At 27.4% G+C, this 18330-nt stretch overlaps 1 protein-coding gene across 3 annotated transcripts; it reads left to right on the top strand.

The window, feature by feature from the left end:
- Positions 1-585: 585 nt before the first annotated feature.
- LOC136079591 (protein LKAAEAR1-like) lies at positions 586-10187 on the top strand. 3 transcript variants are annotated; one of them, XM_065795557.1, is made up of 4 exons: positions 586-703; positions 799-856; positions 5559-5681; positions 9104-10187. In XM_065795557.1, exons 1-4 carry the CDS (start codon positions 666-668, stop codon positions 9182-9184), a joined length of 300 nt encoding a protein of 99 aa, XP_065651629.1. In that variant the 5' UTR covers positions 586-665; the 3' UTR covers positions 9185-10187. The 3 variants fall into 3 exon arrangements, with proteins under 3 accessions (XP_065651629.1, XP_065651630.1, XP_065651631.1); XM_065795558.1 differs by lacking the exon at positions 9104-10187 and adding an exon at positions 8132-8381; XM_065795559.1 differs by lacking the exon at positions 9104-10187 and adding an exon at positions 7119-8064.
- Positions 10188-18330: the final 8143 nt, after the last annotated feature.

Raw genomic sequence — 18330 nt, forward strand, 5'->3', positions numbered from 1 at the left:
TAATAAACTAAAAAATGTTGCATTGACGAATTTCAGAAAGTAGCTTGGTTGCATCGCTACCACCTTAACTAAAGGCTTATATTTTTAGTCTTATCTCGTTTTCTCAAAACATAAATTTTAATACTATTTTACTTTATTATATTACTTTATACTTCAAATATTATTTCAATAATTTTAGAGTACTATTTCGAATATTGCTTCAATTAATTTAAAATATTATTTCAATTATTTTAGAATTATTTTGAATGAATTTGTAATAAAAGTGTATATAGTTAAAACTTGTAAAAACTTGTAAAAGTTGCAAAAATATATTGTACGTAACAATACCGTTTTAGAAACCTGTTTCAATTTTTTACTTTAAATGAAACTACTGCACTGATTTGTTTTGTTTTTATTATTTTTACTTTTTATTTTACGGTTTTAAATATTTTTACTTGATAACGAGTGTATCTATAATCTCTTGAAACAATGTCGACCTTTAAAGCAAATAAAGTTATTTTCAAAAAAGATAAAGTTTATTCTAATTTTTTTTTTTTTCTTTTATGTAACTTCTATTTTGCTTTTTATATTTATTTATTTAGTTTACTTCATTGGTCCTAACTTTTTAGTTTGCTTAAAAAAATTTGTTAAGAAAACATTAAAATGCATTTTATATTGTTAACAAAATGACAGAAGAAGAAAAGAAAAAGACAAACGATAAAAAGTATTAAAATGATTTGATATTCGCTTACTGTCAATTTTAAATTATGATTTTCGATAAAGCTAATAAAATTTTTTTTTTGTTTGTTGAATATTTAGAGCACTTGAAGCCGCTATTCGAGTAAAAACATTAAGACACAATTTTTTAATTAGAAAGGTAATTCCTTTTATTTACTTCTTTTTATCATATTCATGTTGATTTATTATTAAAACGTTCTTCAAAAACCAGGGCATTACTATGTATTTCTATTTGTAATATTGACTTAAACTTTTTGCTTTGGGAATTAGGATTGTCCATAATTACGTAAGGCTAAATTTCTCCAATAAACAAAACAAAAAAGATCAAAAGTGTTCCCTCGCAGTGCCTTAAGTTAAAAAAAATGTCAAACAGCCAATTAAGTTTAATGAAGTCTCTGGGTAGATCTCCTACTTTTACCAGGTATATCTCTAACTTTTAAAACTACCGCTTAAGATCACCTACTTTTGTTTTTTAAATAAAATTGACGTTGCGTAATTTATAAGTAAGTCTGTAGTAAAGTCGTGTAGTAGAAAAGATGAGTTTTAATTAAAACGCTTTTCACTTATTCGTTTTAACTTTTTATAGCGAACAGAACAACTTGGTATAGGGGAAAGTTGGGTAGCCCCGAACACTTAAGGAAAAAATAGATTGTTCACATGCATTAACAGTAAACAAAGTGTCGAAAGACTTTTTTAAAAGTATAAACATTTATCTAATAATATACAAAACACAAAAGAAAAATGTTAGAAAAAAGGCATGTTTTATAACTGGAGGGTAACCCCGGACACATAGTTTAACTATGATTTTACCTCTTTTTACCCGCGTGAAATGTAATATATAATTAATTAGCATTGGAATGTTCTCAACACATTAAAAAAAAATTCGCCTTAAAAAATTGCCTCTGATATACAAGGAATGGGAATGAAAATGTCGTCGTTCAGAAATATAAACATAAGCTTTTTACTAATGGATCATTTTTAAACACTTTTTTCAAATTTTAGGTCTTTTTGTTGGAATTAAATGAATTGCTTCTATGGGTTTGTGTATTATATTAAATGTATTATTATTTATATGAAAAAGTTGCTCATTTTTAATATGTAAATGGATTAAGTAATCCAAAACCACTCTCCAAACATGTGTTCGATACCACCCGATCATACCTCATTCACAAATACTAGTTTTAAAACCAGTGAATTAAAGTATTAAAGGACTTTTTTTAAATAAATATTGTAAACAAATATGTTTCTGTAAGAAATAAAAGTTATTAGTTTATATAAAAATTAGATATATTAATATGTGAATCAAATACAATGATACTACTAGTGGTGGGAAACAATATCTTGCACTCTCAATTGCTTTGACATATTATGATAGATATTTTGCATGTGCCGTATTTTCACTCAAATAATATTTAATAGTACTTTTAATTTTTATTTTTAGTTTACATTTGTTGTCGTAAACGGTGCTTAGGAACATGCTCTGAGACCTTTAAACACATTCCCAGAAATTTTTTTTTGTTTATTATCAGAAGGCTTTTCCTTATTTTAAAAATGTAAAAAACACCTTTTTTCACCGGGGAGAAATTATGTATTTTAGGCGAGTGCCTGGTAATTTTTTTTTCAAGATAGGTAATTAAGAGCATACTTAAATTTTTATTATTTTAATACTAGTATCAAATGAGGATGACTTGCAAAAAATTTTGGTAAAATTGGAGCTAACCAAACCCCGTCCGACCCCTAATCGCCCCCTTCCTAGAACTAAGTCTCCTAAGATAATTAATTTTTTTAAGTTCTATCATAAATTAGAGCAAAATTTATCGACAGGTTTCAAGTTTCATCTACAAAATATTTTTTCGTTTAAGATTTATGACCATAAGAAGTTTAAAATTTCATAAGTTTACCCCCTGAAATAACTTTAAATGGTCGTAACTTTTATACTAGGAATTTTTTCTATATGAAATTTTTAAATGTCGATAAATTTTAATTTGGTTTAATAAAACACAAAAAAGGATTTAAAAATTTTGTTTTAAAAACAATACCCTAGGGGTGGGGATGGGGTGGTTTGGGAATGGAGATCTTCTCTAACACCACAAAATTGCATAAAAAATAACATACCCGCGAGCATTTATTTCGAGTTTCAATAGTGAAGTTGCAAACTGAACTATTAACTTTATTAATTACTTACTACTATTGTTATTTCAGTTATTACTATTATTAGAATTTAGCTATTACAATTACTGTTTCAAATATTACCAATTAACAACGGCTTGTCGTCGCTAATTATTAATAAATAAAGTAATAACTCCATACACGCGTTGAATTTTGAACTAAAAACATGCTTTTGGTCATTAAATTGAAATTTTATTAATAGGGCCGATTTATTATGCCAATATTATAAATGCATATCAGAAGTTTTTATTTGAAGCATTTATTTAAAATGCCTAACCATGCGAAAAAACACGTTGATTTTGTTAAAATGTTTTGCATTTGCTGCTTCAAGAAAGGCAAGGATTTAAGACCTATAAATAATGACGAAAAAACATCTAAAAAATCTAAATAAAAAGAAAAAAGACTATTCAAACTTTATCAAAACAATATTCTGGAAAGATTATTCAGCCAATAACTTAGACCTTCCTACCATGCTTTGCTCAAAATGTAGAAAAAAGCTTGCTGGGACTGACCCTTACTTCACTATGCGACCGTGTTATGAAGGTAAAGTATACATATATATATATTGTACTTTAGTTTTAAAATTTAGTCACGTTATTATGGAACAATAGTTACTTGACATACGCTATGAAATTTAAACCTGAATACCAGGGTTATCAGAGGCAGAAAACGTGAATGTTTTATATGTGAAAATGGGCGCAAATCAAAAATGGAAAAAATATTGTTCTATGGTTGAATGTGTTTTGGAAGACCTGTTTATAAAGGTGCCAAAGACGTTTCATATAAACTTGCAAAAAGACTTATTTGTCCAGATTGCTATGTTCAAGTGTCATAAGGAATTCCACATCCCTGTACAAAGTTAGAAAGACAAAGAATATGACTGCCAAAGATCAACATCCCCTACAACTCAAGGAAAAGTTCTGTCTAGTTCTTTTAAAGGTTTGACCACAAATGAATCAGGGAACACTTTTGCTTTGAAAACTTTTGGTTCAAAGCAAAATTTTTTTTAATAATTTACATATGAATTTAAAGATAATTTTATATATAATTTTGTTATGACTTCTAAGTAATTGCAATATGATTGAAGTTGCACACTTTCTGAAAAGTGTGGATATTAAACTGACTGAGAGCAATAAGCTGATTGGAAAATTATTCGATGATGATAAATTCCCATTATTATTAGGAGTAAATGAAAACAAAGAGGTAAGTAATTTACTACCTACAATTTTTAAAAATAATTAGAATGCAACCTGTATCATTCATTTTGAATTTTTATTCACAAACAGTTGGTAAAAAAATTTACTCCTATGATGTATTGCAATGACGTTGAAGAGCTTCAAGCAATGGTGCCTCATCACAGACATCAACAAAACAAATGATGTTGATATCAATTTAGGTGTAGATGGAGGGCAGGGATTCTTTAAATTTACTCTATCAATCACCCTTAAACCAGAGTTAGAAAATTATAAAATCCCAAATATATTGAGAAAGTGTGGCGGATATGCGTTCAAAGATTTCAAAGATACAAGTGTACATAGTACTATTATACTGGCCATTTTGCCTTTATTGAACAAAAAATACCATAATCTGCGGATAATTTTGGATAAATTGAACATTTCTTCCTTAGATTACACAGGATCTGAAGATCTAAAGGTTTTGCCTCAAATGGTTGGAAAAAAAACTGCAACATCAAAGTACCTTTGTCCGTAGTAAATAAATTATTTTTACAAACACAAACAAGGTTTCTTAAAGAAGATCGTACTGATCTTATCATCAGAACTTTTTACAAGCGTGTGTATATAAACTACATCAAAAGATAATCAACAAAGTAAAAAGTTGTTGATTATGTTTAAAAATATGTCACATAGCTTCTTTAGTTTAAGCTGTACATCAAGTGTCCGGAATTACCCGCTGTCCGGGGCTAACCAACTTTCCCTTAAATTTCTAGCCAGACATTGCCCCTCTTTTTGCCAGAACTTGAAAGATACAAGTTTAATCTTTGTTATCTCAAAATCTTATATTTAACAACTGTCTGAATTTTTTCAAAATATTTAGTTCAATTTAAACATAACAAATAAACCACTATACTAAGTGTAAAGTTATTGGGAATTTCATGTCTCCTTTTTCCTAATGACGTAAAATATACCTAGAACTCGCATTGAACCTAGGATCTCTTGCTTTTAACGAGTTGTTTAGTAGTTAGAGCACTGACTTTAACCATTGCGCTACGATTGCTAAATTAAGATAAGTATAAAGTTGTAGATTGTGTAATTTATGCTATTTAATGAAAAAATGAAAAGAATACTACAAACTTACGTTTAAATTTTCTGTAAGCATTATATCATTGTGAAGTAAAAAAGATTATATTTGATTGGTTCATCGATCACATTTTTGTAACGTACGAACTAATCAAGGTCATGATCAATAGATTATGATTTTAAACTTTTTACTTTTAATAAGGTTTTAATTTGCCAAAACAGGGTTTTAACAAGCTATTAAAATGACAGCTAAATAAACTTCATATAGCAGGTGGCCTAAAGTTTAGAATTATTGAACAAAATTTTAGTTGCGAGTAATTGAATATTTAAACTTTGTTTTGATGTGAAATTCTTATTCAAACTTTTTTTTTTTTTACTAATAATAAATTTTTAATACTTTGTTTATGTCTCAAGGCATTTCAAATCAATTTTTTAATACTGTCACAGTCTACTGCAGTCGAAGCAGTGCGTTTGCAAACACTACTTCCTCCAATTCCTCAAAAAGTTGAGCTAAAAGATATGTTCACTAAAAAGCAGGTAAAAAAAAGCAACATGTATATATATATATATATATATATATATATATATATATATATATATATATATATATATATATATATATATATATATATATATATATATATATATATATATATATATATATATATATATATATATATGTATATATATAAGAAATTTTTCTACGACTATTAGTTTCATAGTTATTGCCAGGTAAAAATATGTTTTTTTCTCGAGAGAATATTTCTGGATAAAAAAAAAAAAAAGAAGAAATAAAAGAAAACCACGTTAAAGAACTCAAGAGGCTTGCGGTTATCTAGTAGGAATGTTCTCATAACAATTGGAAATCAACTCGCTTTTTTTTATTTAATAATTCCTTTGTATTTTTGAACTATAAAGTTATTAGCTTTTCGTATAAGCAAAGTAGATATTTTTATGTTATAAAATTGTATGCGCTTTTTATAATTGTTAAAATGGGTTTTGTTCTTAATTTTTCTTTTGTATTCCATAAGTATTTTAATAACATAGTTGCGTTTGCTGTATTTTTAACTTTGAATGGCTGTTTGTGGTTTGTCCATCTAACTTTCCACAAGCTCTCTGTTGAACCACTGTATGACTATGTCAGGTATGTTTGGGGAGGATAAGTTGTCATTTAAGGTTTTCTTAAGGTTGAACGCTATGTTTAGAAAGTTAGCAGCAGATAGGTTTGTTTCGAAATCCATTTGAAAGCCAATTGTTTTAAAAACTGTTATTACATTTTTGCAGATTTTATTTATTTTTGTGTTCAATTTTTTTTGCATCATAATCAGTTTATCATCACAGTAAAGACCCATATCGCTGCCAAAATTAGTTTTTGATAGTAATTCAATGTATACAAATCTATCAGCTAGCGTACTTTAGCTTCATCAAAGCATCTCACTGTAACGTCGAAACCGTCGTAAAGTTGACTTTTTTTGATTTGATGAAATTTTTATTGTTGAAAAACAAAAAGGACCATCTGCAACTGTTGTTCGCAGCGATATAAGTCATTACCGTGATGGACTGATAGTAATGCAAAAATATTTAGTACTTATACTTATTAAAGAATCACATCTTATTTTAGTATACAGTATATTTCATAAATCTGATCTACAAATGTTTTTAAGTGGTGATATTATGAACAGCTTGCTAATTTTACGAACCTTTGATTTAATATACCATAGTTCTCATTAAACTGAATTTCCTCATCATTTAAGCAAATACTTTTCTCATTCCAGCATTTTTTATTTTTATCGTATCCATAAGGATCGGAACAAAATTCTTCATTTTTTTTTCCTAGTCATTAAATAGCTTTTCTCCAGTTGTTTTTATTTCTAAACCTTTTTTCTTATAAAGAATATCACATAACGCAAGTTGAATTCCATGGCAATAACAAAGTTGGTGGGTAACTCTTATTTCTCGTCCCTTTTTTTTTAGCTGATGCACCATCAGTAACACACCTAACGATTTCATTAATCAAGTTCAAGCCGAAATCAACTAACTTATCAATAGCGTTAACTCTTCATTATAAAGACATCGAACGATTCTAAACATTGTATGACTATAATAAAATTTTCCACTTTTTTTGTTCTTAAGCAATTTTATCATAGTGCGAAGCAATTGTTTTTATAGCATTTTAAACATCACGGATTTTATTTCCTTGAGCTTTCCAGTCATTTTTAATATCTTTACTACTGGCCAAAGTTTCAAGAAGGATACGATCTACAGCTAAACAGTAATATTTCTTTACGCTTGTTTCCTACTTTGTTGCAGTAGAGAGCATTGTTTGGCTCTATAGTTTTTGTCTTTTATTAAACAATTTTGTTTGGAAAAATTTTATGTTTATATATATATATTCATATTTGAGCTAAATTTTTGCATTTAGATATTGGTCTTGCTTTAATTTCTAATAAAAATTTTTTCCAAACCTCAGAACAATGTTCTGAGGTTTGGAAAAACCTCCAGATCATTGTGAATGTCAAGCTACTGTACCGCTGCAATCAGGCTACTGAACTGCCACAGTCAGGCTACTGCATTGTTGCAACGGTCCAGAAGTCGTTTGACGCATTTACTGTGAGGAGTGCCGCACTGTATATGCATTATTTGTTTACATTTCTCTTTTGTACCACAGTAATGATAGTGCAATTAATATTATTGATTACTTTTATTTTATAAATCCTTAATTAACTCTGGCAGTTGTAGAATAGCTTCTACGTTTGAAAAATTATTTGGATATCCTTTTCATTTCAAGGATTTTCAAAATTAAATTTCGCTTGTCGTGGTGTCATTAATAACAAAAGTATGTATTAAAATGCTGTACAAGTTGAGTAGTTGCTACGTGATAAAGTGATTAGTTTCTTTTATTGAAACATTTTGATGGTCAGTATATATTCTATATTGACCATCAGTAAATAAATTTTAATTTTTTAAGTTTTTTTTTTTTTTTATAGCGAATGAGAATAGAGACATTGTTGGAAGATGAAAGAGGGATCGAAATCGGACGAGTTATTTGCTAAAGAATAAAGCAACTTTAACAAAACAAAAAAAAACAAAAAAAAAAACTTTTTTAAAAATAATGCCTAATAACATGTACATGTACACACACACACACGCGCGCATGTATGTGTGTACACACTAAAAAAAAAAGGTAGAAATTTCTACCTTAGGGTAGGATATGTGATATACCCTTAGTAAGGTATAATTTTCTACCTTTTAAGGTAGAAAATTATATTAAAAACAATTATTTTTCATACAATTTTCTAACTTAAAGGTATAATTTTCTACCTTATAAGGTAGAAAATTATACCTTACTAAGGGTATATCACATATCCTACCTTAACTAAAAATTTCTACCTTTAATTTTTAGTGTGTATGTGTGTGTGCGCGCGCGCACGCACGCACGCACACACATTCATGCATACATATGTGTGTGTGTGTGTGTGTGTGTGTGTGTGTGTGTGTGTGTGTGTGTGTGTGTGTGTGTGTGTGTGTGTGTGTGTGTGTGTGTGTGTGTGTGTGTGTGTGTATATATGTAAATATAAATTATAAAAAAATTATAGTGTTTTTAAAAAAAGAAAAGAAGAGTTAAAAAATAAAAGAGTATATTTTATAAATAAAATAGAATTCGAGATACGTCATAATCATAACTGTATTTTTAAATATTTTTAAAAGATGCAGATCAATTTCTAATTTTACTATTATTTCAAAGAAATAAGTTTTACAAAATTTGTGAAAAGAAATCTACGGCCACATTTAATGTGGCCACACTCGGTTTTTTAGATATCAAACAAAGTTTTGGCGGATATGTACTTGCTTTAAAAAAAGGAAAAATATATCTTAAATAATTTTAAACAGTTTTTATCCATCATATATCTAGTTTTATACATAATTCCAATACTTTTTTAAACTTTATTTTCTATTAGATTAATATGCAACTTAATAGCTCATCGAGTAAAACGCCAAAGAATTTAACACAGAATGTACGTTGTAACCTTTTTCATTGAAATGAGCGGTAGTTTTAATTACAAGATGTCAGATTTAGAAGGTTTAGAAAAGATAATATATTTGCTTTCACAGTGCGTTCAGAAAGTCTGTCTGATATAATATACTATGCAGAAATAGTTGCCATGTTTAAATAATAATAATAAACTGAACCATGCCTCTGGGTTTAATCACAGAATATGAATTGTTGTATTAATGAAAAAATTCAAGAGTAGGGTTGAGGTTATGAGATGCCTAAAGCAAGAAAATACCAAAATACTAGATCCAAAGGCAATAACTACAAAGTATAACCGTTTTCTTAAGACTAAATCAGTTTAAGACCGTGATCGAAGCGGACGACCACATAAAAGCAATAAAAATGCACAAAACCAGAAAATTTTTTGGTGGACAAGCAAAAGCAACAGTAACCAAGCTTTCTGCCAAAGTAAATTTATCCAGAGGGTCAAATTTTTCTTAAGAAAATTTATTTTTCTGTTGAATTTGGAGTCACAAAAAGCCAAATACTGCGGGAAGAATACAATCAGAACAGTCCGAAAGTTAACGTTTAGTGTGCTATGTTTTTAAACTGGGTTGCAGAAACATACTCTTTTGACAAACCAACAATATACGGCCAAAACTACCGCGAGATGCTTTAAGAATTTTTTAATGCAGTATTGGTCTAAAAGCACATCGTCAGAAGAATCTATTTTCAACAAGACAGACACTCTTGTACTCTACACTACTAATGTTAGAGCTTGGTTAAATAAGAAGCTCCCAAAAAAATGGGGATATCCAGATATAAAGTCATATCTGGAGATATCAATATCCTTATATGACGCTACGCAAATTTTTAAAGTTGGGATATGTTTCAATGAAAAATGACCAATATTGACAATTTGACTCTAGCAATAACAAATGTAATCAATGCAATTACTCGTGATACATGCCGTAACATTTTTTCTAAAATTTAAGAAGGGATTATTAAGATTAAAGAACAAAATGAAGCCCAAATTAAACAATTATTATAATTATTTTATTTCATTATTTAATTAATAGATGATGATCAGTGGCGTCTGGTAGAAAATAAAAGTGCCGGAACGGTCGAATAATACATACATATATATTATATATATATATATATATATATATATATATATATATATATATATATATATATATATATATATATATATATATATATATATGTATATATATATATATAAAGCTCTTTTAATAATTTTCCCTTAGCAATAGGTATTACAGAATCTAATTTATATATAAACGATACAAATATAACTGATATATACATAAGCGGGTTTAATATTGAGCATTGCCCTACTGAGGCTAAAAAAGGAGGAGGACTTTTATACTTACGCTCAGATTTAAACTACGTAGTTCGCAATGATCTTATGATTTACTCATCTAAGTATTTAGAATCTATTTTTGTTGAAATTGAAAAACATTGTGAATCAAACATAATAATTGGCTGCATTTATCGTCATCCCTCAATGAATCAACATGAGTTTACTTCTTCCCACTTAACTCCTCTACTTGAAAAGTAAAGTAACGAAAAAAAAAAAATCTTTTTAATGGGTGATTTTAATATGGATCTATTAAGTCACAATGAATCTAACTCTGTTTCTACATATCTTGATTCTTTAACTTCTCACTCACTAAGCCCTTCTATAATTTTACCACCACGCATAACGGCTACATCTAAAACGCTGATTGATAACATATTCACAAACTTTCATTCAACTGATCAATACTCAGGTAACCTTACGATTTCAATTTCAGACCACATGGCACAATTTATTTGCATTCCTAGCATACCCAAACACCCCAAAAAAGTAAAAACTTACAGACGATGCTTCAAAAAATTTAATAAAAATTTAATTATTGAAGAAATTTCTAATATCAACTGGGAACTCTCCATTAAAAAAGATGATGATATTAATAAGTCTATGATTTTTATTTTAAAAACATTTGATGAAATTTTAGACCGACATGCTCCTTACAAAATATCAACCAACCAACAAATTAAACTAAAATCAAAACCTTGGATAACGTATGGAATACTTAAATCTATCTCAGTTAAAAACAAACTTTATAAAAAGTTTATAAAATCAAAAAATATTTATAATAAAAATGAATTATTTACAAAATTTAAATTTTATAGAAACAAAATTTATAATTTTTTAAAATTTAGCAAAAAAACATACTTTATTACGTATTTTAATAATAATCTGAATAATGTTAAAAACACCTGGAAGGGAATAAAAGAAATCATTAATATTAGACCTTCTAAACAAAATACATCTTTTAAACTTAAATTGAACGAAAATCTTATCACTGACCACACTTCCGTATCTAATAAATTTAACAATTTTATTCCAAAGTTATTTCAATATTTGAAAAAGGCTCTTTATTAGATTTCACAAATTATCGACCCATCTCCTTGCTTTCTAATATAGGTAAACTATTTGAGAAGGCAATGCATATTAGGCTCTATGCTTTTCTTGAAAAATTTAAATGTTTTTACACCCATCAGTATGAATTTTGTGCCAATCACTCCACAACTCATGCTCTCATTGTAATGACTGAACTGATTAGAAAAGCAATCGATGATAAATATTTTGCATGCGGTGTATTTGTCGATTTACAGAAAGCGTTTGATACAGTAGATAATTCAACTTTTAAAAATTAGAATATTATGGGATCAGAGGCGTACCCCTTAAATGGTTTACTTCATACTTAAACAATAGAACACAATTTGTTTCTATTAATGACTCAAAATCTACCCTTGTAAAATGTTCTAATGGTGTTCCACAGGGTTCAGTATTGGGACCACTGTTTTTCCTTCTTTATATCAATGATCTTCATACGTCCATTAAGTTTGCTACTGTTTACCACTTTGCTGATGACACTAACCTAATGCTAATTAATAAATCCTTTGAAAAAATTAACATACATATTAACCATGATCTTGCCAATCTAGTTCAATGGCTTCGCTCCAACAAACTTTTTCTAAACTCTAATAAAACTAAACTCGTTATCTTTAAATCAAATAAAACAAAAATCTATAAACATCTGAACTTTAGATTAAGTGGCAAAAAAATTGAACCTGTTAACTCAATTAAACATCTTGGTATAAAAATTGATTCAAATCTTTCCTTTTTATCCCACTGTGAAGACTTAGCAATGAAACTAAGTAGATCTAATGGTATGTTGGCCAAAGTTCGCCATTATGTTATGTCGAACCTAGGACCTCTGGGTTCTGAGCCAGAACTCTAACCACTGCGCCACGGCTGCTATATCTCAGCATAATTAGCAATCAAAATCAAAGCATTAATATCAAAGCATTAAAACTTGGAACAACCTTCCTTATGAACTAAAAGCTCTCAATTCATTCTCAACCTTTAAAACTAGTTTGTTCTACTTTTTATTAAAAAAATATAGTTAATGTTTATAATTTCTATAATCAATTTTTGTTGTCTTTAGTATTTTTTTTTTTATTTTTTCATTTTTTTATTTCTATTATATATTTTGTTGTCATTACTATTGCTTATTGTTATTTTTATAAATATATACATTACTATTATTAACTACTTTTAACTATTACTACTAATATTAATATTGTTATTATTGTTATTATTATTATTGTTATTATTATTATTTTTATTATTATTATAATTATTATTATTATTATTGTTGTTGTTATTATTGTTATTATTGTTATTGTTATTATAATTATTATTATTATTGTTGTTGTTATTATTGTTATTATTGTTATTGTTATTATAATTATTATTATTATTGTTGTTGTTATTATTGTTATTACTATTATTATTGTTGTTTTTATTGTTATTATTATTAGTAGTATTATTAACACCGTTATTTTTATGATATAAAGTTTATTATTTTTATTATATATTATGAAAATTAGCATTATATTTAATTGAATTAGATATTATTAACATTAGCAGGTGTTTACTTTATATTAGTATATTTACTATTTGTAAACATCCTTGAATGTAAAATCTTCTTTCAGAAATAAATTATTGATTGATTGATTAAAGTTTACGGAACGGCGTTTCGGACCGTTTCGGCTCTATGACATCACTGATAATGACATGTTACAATTATAAATCTTTTTATTTTTATTACTTATCTTTATATTTGGTTGAGATATATAAGTTTTACTTTTGTTCATAGACCTACTGAATGCGCTGAAATTGTGCTTTAAGAGAGTTTGTTGGCTTTAATTCACTGAGGTTGTTTAGTTTACGATTCATTTACACGATTCGTTTTCATTTATAATACATTTATAATAATTAATATAATTTTAATACAATTTTCTCTTTAACTTTTACTTTATTATTTAATTTATAATTAGTTATATATTCTTATTTTTTGTTGGTGATATATTCTTTTGTATTATTATAACTATTATTTTATATTAAATTGTTCATTAATACTGCTTAATTTAGGGCAAATATTATTATTATTATTATTATTATTATTATTACTATTAATAAATATTATTATTATTATTATAACTGTTGCTATTATAATTAATATTTATAATATTGCATCGTTATTATTTTTCATTGTTATTTTTATTATTATTTTCTTTTTTTTTTCCTTTAAAACTTAACAACTTCAAGCTTTCTTCTAAATTTGGCAAATTTTCTTCTTTTATCTTTCTCATTAGTTTTACTATGACCTCTAATTTTTGGGGAGTATGCACTGCGTGTACAAAAAAATTAGTACAAGTAGCAGTGCAATTCAATGTGATGTATGTTTGTTTTGGACTCATACAAAATGTTGCAGCCTCTATGATCATGGGTACAATTTAACACAATCAAAACGCTTAACATGGCTCTTTCCATTGAACGATGGTAATGAATTTCAATTACTCTTCTCTTCAAATAAAATTATTATAACTGATGACTTGCCTTCATCAACTAAACTCTTTCTAGCATCGGAATTGAATTAAATCTATACTCAATTTAATTAATTTATTACATCACGTGCTTCAGTTTCTGATGAGAAAAACTGTTCATCTTTTGATGTAGATTGCAAATATTACGATATTAATAAATTTTGTTCTCATTAATTCCATGCCCTTTTTCCATTTAAACATATTCTCTTTACAAAAGCACTTTGAAGATCTGAACATGTTATTATCGTTAATTAGTTTTGAAGTTAGCACTATTGGAATTACAGAAACAAGGTTAAAAAGAATCTTCTTCCACACATCCAATTGTTATTCAAAATTACAATTTTGAGCACACATCAACCAAATCTTCTTGTGGTGGAACCTTATTATATTTATCAAAAAAACTGATTCATAAAAGAAGAGATGATTTGATCATACACACACCAAGCTTTATAGAATCTACTTTTGTTAAAATTTTTTTTTCCCAAAAAATCAAATATTATTGCTGGTTGCATATATAGACACCCATATAGCGTTTTTAAACTTACTTCTGATAATATTTGCCCATTTATTACACTACCAACGAGAGTTACTGACCATTCTGCTACAATGACTACTAACCAAATTTCTTTAGGAAACTTAACAACTTCTATTTCTGACCACCTACCTCAATTTCTAATTTGTCCTAATTTCAACAAAATACTTATACCATGCTGTCATAATTTATACCGCAGGAACTTTAAAAATTGTTATAAAGAATCATTTATATTTGAATTATAAAAAGTTGACTGGAATGACATTACCAATAATAACAATGTTAACTCCAGTTTTGTGGCATCTATTTCTCAAATAACATTGTTGTTAGATAGTTGTCATGTGCCACTCAAAAAAATTAGTATTAAGAGCTACAAGCGTCAATTCAAGCCATGGATTACTAAATGAATAATAAAATCAATTCATATTCGAAATCTTATTCTAAGGAAAATGTTAATGATAAAAGCTCTAACAAATATAATTAAACTAAAAACTCTTTTAATGCTATAAATATACCATAATTAATCTAATAAAACTGAGTAAAAAAAATACATTTCAAAAAGATAATACTTATATAATCCCTAGAAATTCTGTAATTTAATATAAAGAAATTTATAAGGATAAATTTACATACTATACCAGATGTTTCAACTTAATTAAATTTCAAAAAATTCTTTTCAGAAAATGTAAAAAACCTGGAAAGACATAAAAAGTCTAATAAATGTAAAAAATGTAAATAATGTACTTCCAAATGGTAAAAGATTAGTACATCTGTCCAACAACATCTGTGGAGTAGTCCAAGATCATCTGTACCCTTTTGTCCGAGATCATTTGTATTTTTTTTTACTCTAATAACATCTGTCAAATATCATCTGAAAATTCAACGGCCCCTAACAACATCTTTAAAAAGATGTAACTAGATCTGGTAATTTTTCTCTAAAAGTCTAATAACATCTGAAAGAATCTTCTCCAGATGTAGTTATATCTGAAAAAATTTCCATATGTAATAACATCAGTTTAAAATAAGGCATAGTTAGTTAACGTTTTTTTCCAGATCTGAAAAAAATCCAATATGTAACTACATCTGGTTAAAATAATGCATTATTAGTTAATTCACCTTAAGAATAACTTCAATTTAAAATCTACAGATGTAGTTGCACAGATGTTATTACACTTTGATGATTTAAAAGATGTAACTACATCTGTAATATTCATTTAATTTTTGCACAGGTGTTATTTGACATCAATAAAATTTCAGATGTTGTTACACATGAAAAAAACAACTGATGTTGTAACCCTGACCCCTTCCAAATTGCTTGCAAGTTAACAAAATATATATAACTGAACCAACTCTAATCTGAGAAGAATTCAACAACTTTTTCACTAATGTAGCTCGTAAACTTAATTCTAAATTCACTCATCTTACATTGGCTATAAAAAGTATCCAAATTTTCATAGTTTATTGATATCTCCAACAAACCATTCTGAAATCTCATCACTTATGTCTAATTTGAAATCTAGAAAATCAATAAGTCCTAACAGCATCCTTACAAACATTCTTATTGATTTTAATTCTGAATTTTCTCATATCCTCTTTAAGCTATTTATTATCTCCTAATTAAATGGAATTTTTCATGACATTTTGAAATTAACTTGCGTCATTCCAGTATATAAAAATGGCTCAAAACTCTCATGTACTAACTATAAACCAATTTCAATTTTATCTAACATTAGCAAGCTCCTTGAAAAACTAATGTATTCTAGATTATACTCATTTTTGAATTCCTTTAACTGGTTAAATGAATTTCAGTTTTGATTTTATCGTCAACTGAAAATAGTACTTGTATTTTTTTTCATACGGTATTTTGTTAGTGTAGGTTTGAATTAACTTTTTGGGTTATGCCTTGAGGCTTGAAAGATTGCTAATTAGCACTGCTAAGTTTACTTCTTAACAACCTGTTTGCATGTTTTGGCGTGTTTCTCTTTGAAGGATATCATAAGTAAATTATTCAAACTATGAAATGGTTTGGTACCTGATCTTGTTGGTATTTTAGTATTTAGTATTATGGTATATGTTAGCTTGATTAATATTTATGGTGCGTCGAGCATTCCACTCTGTTAAATGAGTATTCTCCCAAGCTATAGGAAATGTTATTTATATGCACTTGCAGACCGGACCCGTAATCTGTTTATGATTGGTCAGCTCCACACCATAATCTGTTTATGATTGGTCAGCTCCACACCATAATCTGTTTATGATTGGTCAGCTCCACACCATTTCTATACTTATTCTTTATATAATTGTTTTATTTCAATAATTTTTTCGGTAAATGGCAGAAAATAGAAATCTTTAAAACCTTTGCTTTGAGTTAATAATTAGTTTTCAACACTTTACACAATTATGTGACATTGAAATGGGAACACTTTTGAAATTTTATTACTTTTTAATTAATTAATATATAACGATGCTATTTATATAATTTAATCACACATTTAAAGTAGTCAGTTGAAGAAAAAAAAGATTAAAATAAACAAGGCATGTTAACAAAAAAAAAATCAAGAAAATATTAAAGTACTTTATCGTTGGTACAACTTAGATATTCGTATAGAATGATTAAGAAATTATTAGAAAAGGAATCAATCAAAATTTTAATAACCACTTTAAGTAGAGTTAAAAATAACGTGGCGAGAATTAAAAGAAAAGATAATTTAAATGGCAAAAGTTGAACGTCAACATCCGCCGATAAAGCTACATTTGCGGCAAATTTTTCAGGTGAAAAACGTTTTTAAATAAGACAATCCACCAACTATTTCTGAATTACCTAGAAAGTTTAAGATATCAAGAAAGTCAATTAAACGTTATATTGATAAAATGTTTAATTTAAAAAAACTTTTAAAAGGATGTGTACATGCATTATCAGCTTAAAAAGGATGTGTACATGCATTATCAAACCGATCGCACGGTTTACTAGATCAAAAAAACTTTACGGATTTATTCATCTGGACAAAAATCATTACAACTGATGAAAAACTATTCCACCTTACTGATTGTGATCAAAAATCCAAACATATTTACAAAAATAAATATTAAAAAGCACTGACAGTACCCTATTATAAAAAGAAAATTTTTCCGTCTTCGGGGAGGAATTTGTGCAAAAAGCTTAGCATATCTTATGTCAAATCAGGAGTTAAAATTAATTCAAGTAACTATATAGAGTGTTTTAAAACTATTTATTAAAAATGATATCAAAAGACTATAATCAAAAAATAACTTTTATTTCCATCAAGACTCCGCACCTAGTTACACTTTGAAAGTGACCATTAAATTTTTATGACCAAAAAATCAAACTTATTCATCCTGAAATGTGGACACCAAAATCACCAAATAACGCACCTATGGAATTTTTTACATGGGGTTATAAGTTAAATCAATTGAAAAAACGAAAAGCAAAAAATATTACAGAGATTATATGGAATATAAAAGATATATGAAGTAACATTCCTCAAAAACTTATAAATAAAGCATTGATGTCCTAGTCTAAACATTGTAAACTTATCTATGATGACAAAGGTCATCAAATTGAACATTTAAGAAAAACAAAAATTAAGAATAAAAATGACTTCGCCCCGTTTATTAACTTTAAAGAAAATAAAGCATTTAATGTAAAAAAAGATTTTTTAAGAAAAAAAAGT

The sequence above is a fragment of the Hydra vulgaris genome, chromosome 04 (genome assembly GCF_038396675.1).
Source record: "Hydra vulgaris chromosome 04, alternate assembly HydraT2T_AEP".
NCBI classification, from domain to species: Eukaryota; Metazoa; Cnidaria; class Hydrozoa; order Anthoathecata; family Hydridae; genus Hydra; species Hydra vulgaris.

What these genes read in the sequence shown, in the direction of transcription:
- LOC136079591 (XM_065795557.1), top strand. Translation starts at nt 666, where the DNA reads ATGACAGAAGAAGAAAAGAAAAAGACAAACGATAAAAA. An exon ending in AAAAAGACAAACGATAAAAA is followed by an intron (nt 704 to 798) that starts GTATTAAAATGA and finishes TTGAATATTTAG; the next exon opens with AGCACTTGAAGCCGCTATTC. An exon ending in ACAATTTTTTAATTAGAAAG is followed by an intron (nt 857 to 5,558) that starts GTAATTCCTTTT and finishes TTATGTCTCAAG; the next exon opens with GCATTTCAAATCAATTTTTT.